The sequence below is a fragment of the Echeneis naucrates genome, chromosome 9, assembly GCF_900963305.1.
Source record: "Echeneis naucrates chromosome 9, fEcheNa1.1, whole genome shotgun sequence".
NCBI lineage: Eukaryota > Metazoa > Chordata > Actinopteri > Carangiformes > Echeneidae > Echeneis > Echeneis naucrates.
The window spans coordinates 4225101-4237539 of record NC_042519.1 but is presented as its reverse complement, the minus strand read 5'-3'; the positions used below and the strand labels follow the sequence as shown (position 1 = coordinate 4237539).

Sequence of the window (12439 nt, the reverse complement as noted above, 5' to 3'; positions counted from 1 at the left end):
ACTGATTTTTTTTTTTTTTTTTTTTTTTTTTTTTTTTTTTTGGGGGGGGGGGGGGGGGCTAGAAATATGGCAGTAGACAGTCAGCCTATGTAAAAGGTATGCCTAAATGTCTGATCTAGCACATGGTTGGGCCTTCACATAGAGGCACACTCTTATAAAAGCAGGGTCAGAAGCAAGAAAGTGTTTGAGGTCCTGTTGGCTATGGCGTTCAACTGGCAGGGGTGAAATGGTTGACCTTGTTGCTCCATGTACCAGTATTCAAAGTCAAAAAAGGAGTTTTCATTTTCTTACAGACTTGACATTGCATACTTTGTGTGTATTGTTCTGTTCTGTACTTATGTTTTGTTTTGTTTCTTTCTGAATTTTATCAGACTGGGCAGCTTTCTTTTATGACACAAGCTGACTCTTTTTGACTTTAGAAAACCTATTGTAGAGAAAATGTTTTTTCTATAATATAAAAGGAAATTCTGACATTGATATTGGTACTGTCATTTTTTTCACTTCTGTTTCAGGAAAAAAACAATACATATTTTTTAGCTCGCCTCTTGGGTAATAATTACTAAGAAATTCAAAATTTAAAAAAATTACCACTCACTTTTAGTGACTTTAAGATGCCTTTAACCTCTCCATTCCATCTCATCTCTAGAGTTTTTCTATCTTTGTGTAGTATATTAATGCTATTTTAAACAAAAGGACTACAAATATCTAAAGGTCACTTGGCATTCTTTTCCTTTTTTTTTTACTTCTTGTGTGTGTATAGGATGACTTCCTTACATTTAAGAGGCATGTAAAAATGAGCTCAGTATATTTCTGTCTGTTTATATCGCTTCCCTTTTTGTATCCTTTGTAATTGTACATGTTGCGTTGTATGCTAAGAGATGGCGCAAAATAAAGAGAGGAGTGACAGCTGGGCACATAGTGAAGGTTGATTTGTGCCCAGACGCCTCAACTCTCTACTCTGTCCCTGTATGTATTTCCATTCATTTTTTTTTTCTTTCTTAGCAAGTACTTTCAAAGAACTCTGTACATTTTAACATAAAATGAAAATAAATTATGTTGAGCCATTCATGTTTCCCTTGAACTTTTTAAAATTCTATTTGATTTGGTACAATTCAATTGTAGTTGTCAACACAGTCCCTGCAGATTTTCTTCAATCTAAATTTCTTAATTCACTCCCACTACACTCTGGAATAGTCTTTCGTAAATCTTTTTTTTTTTATTGCTTTTAATGGTCCCAAATGTTTTCCCTTAGCTATTGCTATATTTTAAGTTTTGACAACCATAAGGACATATAGATGCATCTGTACTTTTCAGAACCTTAAAAACTTAAGTGTAGTTCTACATTTTCTCAGGATTCTCTCTGGAGCCCAAGTAAGAACAGGTCTGTGAAAAGTTCTGAAGCTCTCTTCTGATGGGCTTTTCATTTTCTGAGTGTTGGAATAAAAACTTGGCGCATTTCATGTAAATGGAAACCAAACCCAGTAATGGTGGATGGTGTGTTGGGTCAGGCTGTGAAAGGCTGGGTGCACTTGCCTAAGCACTGATGGCACTGATATTGTCACTATCAATATAGAATTGTAGACCTTTGTAATAAATAAAAGGCATAAACTAAATACATACTTGTATACTATACAAGATCTTTGAGTTGTGGACAAAATAAGTTTTATATGTTTGGGTGAGGTCCAATTGGGACAGCTTGTCACCAAACAACACACAGAAACTGTAAATCTCATGCAGAATAACCAACACTGATATTGACAGACTAATCCATCGCTCATTGAATAATACTGGCTAATGGTCTTTCAGGTGTAATCAATTTTGATGAATAGCAACAGAGAAAAGAAATTTAGCCTCAAAAAAGGTATTGGTTGGAATTAGTTTTTTTGTTCACTTATTTAAACGTTTTGACCACTCTTAACCACTAGATGTCCCTGTAAATCCTGAGCGTGTCATTGGCAAAAAGCCATGATGAGAAAAGAATGTCATCTCTTCATTCACTTGTCAACTTTCAATTACACAGCCTTTGTCTCCTTGATTTCTATGTGGTGAATTATGTAATCCCATTTTCAGCATAATACTGAATATCTACTTTCCTTTTCATATTTCCAAAAACCAGTTAGTGGCTTTCAGTAACATTTCTTTGTTTTCACGTTCACCATCAGTGACCAGAGATGGAGCTCTTAATTAATGGTCATAATAATTGAATTTGAATTAAGTAAAATAATCTTTGATATCCTACTTTAGTGTTTCATTCTGACAGCTCTTCCCCTGTCCTCCGTTTACAGTAAGCTTTGACTGACTAATTTTGAGAGTACAATTCCACATGTATTTATTGTTTGCATATTTGTCTTTGGGTGTAGACTACACACACTGCATAAAAAAAAAAAAAAAAAAAAAAGCGGAGACACCTCTCAGACACAAAGACACTTCATCATTCATTGTAGAAAAACTTTCATTCCTCTGTATAGGCCCACTATGAAGCTTCAGTTTTTGAAATATTGAAACATCAGGAAGTGATTAGTATGTGACCACACATTCTGAGGCTTCACTCTGGTGCGTAAATTGTATACTCTTCAATTTTAAATCTAACTTTATTATCTTACTTATTCTGTACTTTTATACCGACATGCATGCAGCTGTCTGGTTGGAAAAGCGCGTTAGATCCTAAACCGTGCAGCTTTTTCTGAATTCACCTGTCTCTTGACTGGAATGAAACTTCACAAGATGAAATCTGATACTCAAAACAAAATGTCAGACCAGTTCCGTCCTAAAGCCAATCAGCGAGCAGCTTTACTGGTGTTTACTGTGGCTTTTCTCTCCCCATCCAATCAAACCTGCCTCTTTGCTCGATGACTTCCGTATTATCTACCAATGACTCCTTAAAGTAGGCGGGATCACGCTGACTCCCCCCCTCCCCCATTCGCTTCTGATTGGTTCGCTGTCGTCCGCTAGCTTTCTCGCGTCAGGATCAGCGCCACCAAACGGGAAGCAGCGACTACCGTCTGAGCTTCCACTGGGGAGGAAAAGGTGACAGGCGAGACGGAAAGCGTCAAATAACACTCTCGTCGGTAAGTCGGTTGCAATTTGTGAACGGCTCGAACAAGCGAATGGCAAATTCGCGGAAGAGCACGGTTCGCTGAATGTATTTCCATCCCCTGTGCCGGGTGACTGGGCTTTTCCTCTGTCATGAGACTGAGGCGGGAGGGGGCAGTGCTGTAGCATCCTGGATGGAGATGGAGGCCTTCAGACGCTGTGTGCGCCCGCTGCCTCTGTTACACGTCCTCTGCTAGTAAATATACGCTGCTCCGCTAAACTCACGTTTTTGCAGCACCGACCTTTAGGCGACCGAACTTGATATCTTGGTCGCGTATTTCATGACTGCTGCGGTGTCACATTTCCTTCATTTAAAGTGAGCGGAGCTGTTGTGTCACATATCAGCAGTCCTCTCTGCTGGGAAAGAGCGCCACATCCAACTCCTTCGGCAAAATTAGAATTATGTTATTGAAACAAAAGGGGCAAGTTACACTTAAACGTGTGTTCATGTTCGTGAGCCGCTCATTGAAACGCTGCTGATTTACCTTTGTGTTCAACCAACCACAGGTGCTGTGAGGAAGCTGGTGTGCTCTTCGATACATTATAAATGAACAGGACGATATTCAGAGCACCGACCAACAACAATCTGAAGTGTGTCATGTGATAGGAGGAAGGGCTGCCAGTTTCATTACAGAGCATGAGTAACTTCTTCTTGGAAGGCCCGGGGAGATTCAGAAATAGTTTTTCAATGTTTAAACTACCTGAAATGACAGAATGGTTTAAGGCTTTATTAAATTTATTACAAAGACATAACGGAGGCTCCATGAGCTATTAAGTGATGAATGAAAAAGATGAATAATGATTATTAAGAATTTTACTATAAATAACGGTACAACTATTGTTGCTTGCGTTATTATTATTATAGTTGTAGCATATCTTATTATGGGCTGTTGGTCATATCACAGTTGTGAAAGATGTAAACCGTATAATTCATTAAAGCTTAGTGCATCCTAGCTGCTGCAATTTCAGGCTAGACTGGAATAAATCTTAGAATTTTTTTTTTTTCATCTCCAAGCAAACACTCCACATTCTCAATCTTTTGTAATATGCAGCTTTTGGATTCTGTGTCGTTCCCTTTTATTGCACCTTATTAATAAAAAAAAGAAAAGTTAATATGGCCAAGTTGAACTCTGCAAACATATTTGAACAGTTCATTGAATTTCAAACTTTTCTGATGGAGAAAATTTGTTTGCTTTTATCCTCTCAGTCTCCAGCCAAAATGATCCACAGCCTGTTCCTAGTAAATGCCTCAGGGGACATTTTCCTGGAGAAGCACTGGAAGAGTGTGGTCAGCCGCTCAGTGTGTGACTACTTCTTTGAGGCGCAGGAGCGAGCCACTGAGCCAGAGAATGTCCCACCAGTGATCCCCACACCGCACCACTACCTTATCAGTGTGCTCAGACATCGCATCTACTTTGTTGCAGTCATCCAGAGTGAGGTGCCACCGCTCTTTGTCATTGAGTTTCTGCACAGAGTAGTGGACACATTCCAGGTTATTACTATTTTTCTGTTCCATTTAGTTTATTTTGAGCACTTATGTCTGATTTTAAATATCAGTGTTCTGTTTGTTCATCTCAGGACTATTTTGGAGTGTGTACAGAGGCTGCAATCAAAGACAACGTGGTAGTGGTCTATGAACTACTGGAGGAGATGCTGGACAATGGCTTTCCACTGGCAACAGAGTCCAACATTCTCAAAGAGCTCATTAAGCCCCCCACCATCCTTCGTACAATGGTCAATACCATCACAGGTATGATCCATTTAACCACAGTCTATCATTCAGTCCGCAAGCAGAGCCTCGGGTATAATTAAACTTTAATTCAAGAGTAATTGCCTTAATCCTCTGTAAACCTTGCTTGTGAACGTGTGTAATTTCATATTAGATCAATGTATGTTTTTCAGGTAGCACCAATGTGGGTGAACAGCTCCCTACAGGCCAGCTGTCTGTAGTGCCATGGCGACGCACTGGGGTCAAATACACTAACAATGAAGCTTATTTTGATGTGGTTGAGGAGATTGATGCTATCATTGATAAATCAGGTATGGCTCGACACTTCTTACAATGGCATAAATTATGTTTCCATATTTTGACCATCAGCATAATATAGCTGCAAATCCACAAATCACAATGTCAGTTTCAAAAATGGGTTTCGGTCCTTGTTTATAAAGTAATATTTTACTTTTTTGTTTCCTCTCCTCAGGCTCCACTATTACTGCAGAAATCCAGGGAGTTATTGATGCTTGTGTAAAACTGACAGGCATGCCTGATCTCACTCTATCCTTTATGGTGAGTCCTCTGTTCAAAACTTTTTTTTAAGCCTCTAATATGGATTTACACTGTCAGATGTTGACAATTAATGGGTATTATGTGTATAATTCTATGAATTTATGCATCTTTGAATTACTAAAGACAGTGTTAGACAGAGTTTTATGGACTCTAAAGTGTAAAAACTGTGATAAGGGTTAGTCCTTCAGTATTAAACAAAAGGTTAAAAATTACCTGGAGGGGCAAAGATAAATGTATATAATGGGAAGGTTTTGGCTGGACTCACTCACCTCGCTCATCTGTTTCTGGGTTGAGGGGGATGCTGTAGCCAATCCCAGCCAATGGTCCAGGCAAGGTCAGGCTTGGACAGGTTGCCAGTCCATCGTAGAGCCAAAACAGAGACAGACAGAAACAAACAACCACTCACAATCACACTCATACCTACAGGCAATATAGAGTCACCAATTAACCTAGATATGCATGTCTTTGGACGGTGGGAGGAGTACCCGGAGGAAGCCCACACAGGCATGGTGAAAACATGAAAAAACTCCACACTGAAAGGCCCCAGGCCTGGGAATCAAACCCAGGACCTTCTTGTTGTAAGGCATCAGTGCTAAGCACTATGCCGCAGTGCTACCTTGATTTGACTCAAGAAATTAAAATAAAATAATTTAAAAACCTTCAGTAAAAAAAAATAATCCACTTTAACCTCAACCCAAATATATTGCCTGGAGCCGTAGCTCAGTGGTGGAGCACATGCTTTGCATGCAGAGTCTTGGGTTCAAACCGCAGCCTCAAGGTAAACCAGTGGTAGGCTTATGCGACCCAAGCCCGGATAGATGTGGATGGTTGTGGCAGGAAGTGCCGAGGCCAAATCTATCATGCAAATCACATGGCTGACTTGCTGTGGCGGACCCAAATAGGGAAAAAGTAGAAAGAGTGCAAAAACAACAACCTTCAACCCAACTATCTCTATCATCCTCTCCCAGAATCCTCGGCTACTGGATGACGTCAGTTTCCATCCGTGTGTTCGGTTCAAGCGCTGGGAAGCTGAGCGGATCCTGTCTTTCATCCCCCCTGACGGAAACTTCCGGTTGCTCTCTTACCATGTCAGCTCTCAGAAGTCAGTGATTTTTCAGTCACAATGCTTATCTCATCATTCTCAATTAATCAGTTTATGACAAACACGTTTTTCTTTTTAGTTGTCAGTATGCTGTATATGTCTGTTTAGTTTAATAGTTTAATATTAATAGGTCACAACTATCACAAAACATTAACCAAAAAAAAAACTAAATCTGCACACATGACTCTAGCTATTGCTGTCTGTTTTCCTGCCTCTTCCTCAGCCTGGTGGCAATCCCAGTATATGTCAAGCACAACATCACCTTCCGTGAAGGAAGCTCCCAGGGACGCTTTGACTTGACCCTTGGTCCCAAACAAACCATGGGTAAGGCTGTGGAGTCAGTCCTAGTCAGCAGTCAGCTACCGCGGGGCGTACTCAACGCCAACCTCAACCCCTCCCAGGGAACATACACATTTGACCCTGTCACAAAGGTACTTCAAAATTGTTACATTGCTGATTATATACTTGCATGAACTTATGAATGAAAGCTTTTGACTTCTCCAAAAACATGCCACTATTTGTGTTTATTTAGTAGTTTAATTGGTTAGAATAATGAGTGTCTTTTAAAATATTGTTAAGTTCATATTTGCATCTTCATATCTTGGGGTTTGTGCAGTTGTTGACATGGGATGTCGGTAAGATCAACCCACAGAAGCTTCCCAGTCTGAAAGGTACCATGAGCCTGCAGGCAGGAGCCTCCAAACCTGATGAGAACCCCACCATAAACATTCAATTCAAAATCCAACAGATGGCCATCTCAGGTACACACACTCACACGCATACACAATACCAATGTAGCTATGACTCTATATATATTTTTTTTTTAAAACAACCAAACAACGCTATACTTCCTAACAGCTAATGAATATTGTATTATTTTCACTGTTGCCATCCTCACAAACCCTGACTAAAATTTGACCTCAAACTTTGCTGCACACAAGAGGTTTTCATCATGAAGCCTGCTCAGCTGATTCTCACCTGACTGCCCCATTCTCTGGGCATGGTGACATTATGGCAACTAGATGGTGCCAAATACAAAAAATAAACCTCTTCCTCTCTGACAAATGAGCCTTATCGGACAGCACAGATTGAAAAATATTCTCTTATAATGGTCAGAATCTTTCAAAAGTCTTCATCTAGATGGAAAAACATTATGTCCATTACATAACATAGTAAATTTTTAACCTCTTTCACAAGTTGCAAGTGTATCTCATGATCCAGATACCATGAAATGGTGTGCATGTGCTCATAAACATTTTAACAAGGATTTACTCTTGCTACAAATTGAAAACAAATATATCTCATCCCCTGCTCCAATGATAATCTGGATTAGATAACATATGTGACATTTGGGAAACAGTTAAAATGTTTTACCTTTCAAAAGAGCACCCTTTTTTATCCAGGTAGTTTAAATTGGGATTCAGGAGACATGATGAAATTGCTCTTATAGAGCCAGTCAACTCTGATGAACCTACCGTCTTCAAATACTCAGAGATGAAGGGTTTGCTTGTTGTTTTTTGTTTTTTTGATTTGTAAGAGCATTGACAGTTTGTTGGTAACTGTGTCCTTCAACAGGGCTAAAGGTGAATCGACTGGACATGTACGGTGAAAAGTATAAACCTTTCAAAGGCATCAAGTACATGACAAAGGCTGGCAAGTTCCAGGTCAGGACGTAAAGACACCTTTCTGAGCACTGGACCAAACCACAATGACACTGCGGGATTATGTGATGGGGGAAGGGTACTGGGTATATTCCCTGTGTATATGCATTTCAGGATTTACCTACACAAACTGGAGGCTCCTTGTAGCACGTGAAAATGGACCAATTCTCTGTTGAATCAAAAGCATCAAATGTCCATTGACCACATTACAGTGAGTGATCCTTTAGAGTTTGAACCAAAACATTTCAATCTCTATCTCAGTTGAATCCAGTCCAAACCCATACTGGTCAAAGGGGATACTACTTCTGATCTATACTTTTAACAGCATTTTCCACTGATCATTTTATCCTTGAACCCAAATCAAACCAGAGAGGTTTCTGTCCATCAAGCTGAGAAATGTATTTTAATCCATAACAAATAAATAAACAATGGGCCACAAACTGATGCAGTACTGTTTCAGCAGTAGGTATTAGGCTACATCTACACTACTATTTTTCAGTTTTAAAATGTACTGTCTTTTCTATGATATAGGCCTTTGTTGACAATATTGCAGTGACCCATGGTCACTCCCTGATTGGGAGTGACCATGGGTCACTCAATGATGAAAGCAGCATGAATAATAAATTGCAAGCACTGTTGAGCTTGTTGTCTTTGTTTGCTTAATTACATCTGATGTGGAATAAAAACAGTCATCAGGACAGAGATTGTTTACATTTTAAAATACCGGTGCTGTGTGGACATAGCCTGAGTTTTGAAAGTGACCTGCAGTGACCTGTCCAATTTCCACACAATATTTCATCATTTTTATCATGTACGGCTACGTGTGTGCAGGTGCCTAGTATTTGCATACTTAAAAAAAGATACTGGACCAATAGTAAAGCAAAAAAGAGCATTAACAAATAAATATTCAATTGATAGTTCCAAGATTTGTCATTTGACAGAAATTCCACCTTTACTTGGTAAGATGACCTCTGGACATGGTTTACATCGCAGCAGTACACCAAACTTAACTCTGGATTGGGTGAATAGGCTGCAATACCTTATCCCTGAAACCACATTAGAAATCCACACGGCCTCTTTCTTTACACCCAAACTATAGCACACAGTGAAATGACTAACATTTATTGTCCTATCAAACTCCTCTAGACCTCACTTGGTTTTCAGTTCGTTCTGTTCTCCTTCTCTGCTTCTCCACATTGGAATAATTTGGTGATTTTTGTGAAGTTGATGTAAGCGAATACAATACTGGAGCCACCCCCAATCGAGACCCTTCACATCTGCTGCTTCTAAGATTTACATTTGATACAAGCAAACTGTTGGATATGCTTTCCTATTTTACTCAACAAAATAAATGATTTGCTAAAGTAATATTTTGTGTGGAAGGCTTCCAGCTCCTACATTCAGTCAATAAATACTTAAAGGCTTTAACTCCACATGCCTCTGGCTCTGGAGATCATATTGCTGCCACCAGTTTCCCTGGTGTTGAGGTGCATAATTGCAAACAGAATGTGGTGTTAACAGAAAAGAATAAAAAAAAACGACCTGAAACTATGTACCAGGTATCTAAAAAGTAATGTTCAAGGACTGGAATTTATGTTTATGAACTACTGTGTTTGTTAATCTTCAATGGAGTGTTCAAGTAGTTTAAAAATAAAGATTTGATGTGTTATAACTGAGTGAAAGCACTGATGAAATATTTTGTGTTATGCTGTGTTTGTAAAATGTTACTTGGATGGTACTTTGGAAATTATAACTGCTCATCTCAGTTCCTAAACAGATGTTAATAGCAGTATAAACTGGATTTTTGGAGTCTTTATTACATGCTGTGGGTCTTTTGATAAGCAGTGTTTTATAACTTATTTCAACAAGATTCTGATCCCTGCCATCTGATTTGTGTATGGCATTATATGACTGTTGTGAAGTGACAGTGAAACCACAAACATTTCCATTGTAGTCTGGCTGTCGTGATTTCATATACAGCAAACAGCAGTTGGTTTAGATCTTAGCTGAAGCAGCAGCAGATATTATACACAGGCACCTGGAAGTTCCTGCATCCTGTGCATCTGTGACTCCTGATCCCGCCAATATGGAATAACTCAAATCAAATCAAATCAGATTTATTTGTATAGCGCCAAATCATAACAAAGTTACATCAAGGCACTTTACATATAGAACAGGTCTAGACCAAACTCTTTATAAATTTATATTCACTTTATCCTGAATAACTTCAGGATGAAGTGGAAATTGGACTCATGGTTGATGACGTCCCTGATTGTAAACTGCCAGCTTGGACAGAAGACAACATATGAATATATCACCAACTTCACCTTTTTGCTGAAAGTCTTCGGTGACATGATTAACTCTGACACTCTTACATCACCATCAGCTGAGGGTGGCTGGGATCATGAGTCTGATTTGAAAGGCAGCAGGGACACCTTCAGCTCTGTCAGATGGGGCTCTGCTGCTGCTCATGTGAACCAGACCGATCCAAACGTGTCCACGAGGGTGATCGAGGGCCCAGTCCTAACGAGTCCCCATCCAGTGGCCCAGTATGACGTCACAACATCTGATTGAAAATACACTTGGGACATTAACGCAAAATCCCCCAATATAACATCACCACTAGTCACGAATATGTCATCATGGGGTGACTGAGGTTACCTCTTTGTCAGAGAGGCATTACTTCAATTTTCATTACGGGACATTTTTAACCCCTTCACCCTCCCACACACACTCACCACGCTCCAGTTGGCTGGATTCCACTCCATAGATTACCAATCACTTTTACCCTTTAGTTCCCTCTCTCTCCCGCGCGCTCTCTCTGTCTCTCCACCTAAGGCGCAGCGGCCACACTCCGCAGCTCTGAGTCAGTTATGTCATCGGGTCACTAGGCTCGAAACTTTTTGCATCCCTCTGCACTTCTCTGGCACGGCGTGGAGTTGTGTGTGCATAGGCTTCATACAAGGGAAGACTTTTTTCCCATATTGTCTTAGAAATTCTTATTTTTTGTTATTAAGCTTTATTAAGGGAGTGAGAGGGAATATCGAAGTTTTTAAGGAGCCAATCAGGTATGTTGTTTTGTTTTGTTTTTGTTTTTGTTTTTTTTTTTTTTACTCATAATAAATTATGAACACTGTTTTGTGGCTCGTTTTGCACGGCTATGAAGTTATTTACTAAACCTTTTGAGCTGCCTCATTCAGTCATATATCAAACAATTGAAAGTTGTATGTGAACATGTGGTATAAAACAGTAGCAGTCAGAAGTTTGGAGACACTTTCCCATTCAGAAAGTGTGTGACCGAAGTTTTTAATTGGCTGGCCTACACCCTGAGGCGGAGTTTCCGATGGATGGATGCAAATCTAAATCACATCCAGCGAAAGTGCTGTTTTTGTCACCTAATGTAATCAGCACAGTGCCCATCCTCACACCTTTAATGACTCCTGCTGTTGATAACGTGTGTTATCGCTGTAAATCTACGAGTGCCTGTTAGCCTTTATCTCATAGCTTTGGCCGGACTCCCCGCAGTGATGTTAAGTATTTTCCTGTCGGGGCCCACGTGGACACGCAGTGACAGTAACAACAGTAGCCGAGAGGGGCCCCTTACTGCCGGACTCACAACAATCACCGTGAGGTGTTAAATGACGGCTGGATAAAGCGCGCGTAGCTCATTTAGCACGTGTTTCTCATGATAAAGGCAGCAGAGCAGCGAATCGCACTCTACTTTAATACGACTTCCACTGGTTATTTATTTCCATTTCATAGTTGTTATTTTTTTTTTTTTTGGGCCAGTGTTGGAGGGAGAAAGAGCACATGTAGCGTTATATTTATCTGTCCTTGAAGGACACTGTCTTTTACCCAATCTTAAACCACCTCCATACATATGAGATGGTTTTTACTATTGCAAGAAACTCAAAGTGAATATCCCTCAGAGTCAACAGTGCTGCTTTCCTAATGCAAAATGAGATGGTTGCAGTTTAGCCAACAAAGAAAATGATAAGGTTAGCGGTGAAACTTTGTTTCACACCAGTGTTATGTTACTAAAAGAGTAATTTCTGCAGCGCTACATTGGTGTTGCATGAAAACCAGCAGCTAATTTTGAATTTCTTGAACTAAAAAGTTAACTTTAACTGTAAATCTGTAAAAATGCGCAGGCTTGGTGTGTTATACTATGTTAAAGGAACCTATGCTTTATTATAAATTTTGGCCTCTATTGCTTTGCTATTCATATCTTGAGAAGAAATAGCATGTGAAACCAGGCAGCAAAAAAAAAAAAAAAAAAAAAGCAGAAAACTTTGT

General features: G+C 39.6%; 1 protein-coding gene across 1 annotated transcript; it reads left to right on the top strand.

The window, feature by feature from the left end:
• The first annotated feature begins 2953 nt into the window (after positions 1 to 2953).
• Positions 2954 to 9818, top strand: ap3m2 (adaptor related protein complex 3 subunit mu 2). Its single transcript, XM_029510740.1, has 9 exons — positions 2954 to 3068; positions 4301 to 4585; positions 4672 to 4843; positions 4996 to 5133; positions 5295 to 5380; positions 6349 to 6482; positions 6706 to 6913; positions 7099 to 7243; positions 8058 to 9818. The coding sequence occupies exons 2-9, from the start codon at positions 4313 to 4315 to the stop codon at positions 8156 to 8158; spliced, it is 1257 nt and encodes a 418-aa protein (XP_029366600.1). The 5' UTR covers positions 2954 to 3068; positions 4301 to 4312; the 3' UTR covers positions 8159 to 9818.
• Positions 9819 to 12439: the final 2621 nt, after the last annotated feature.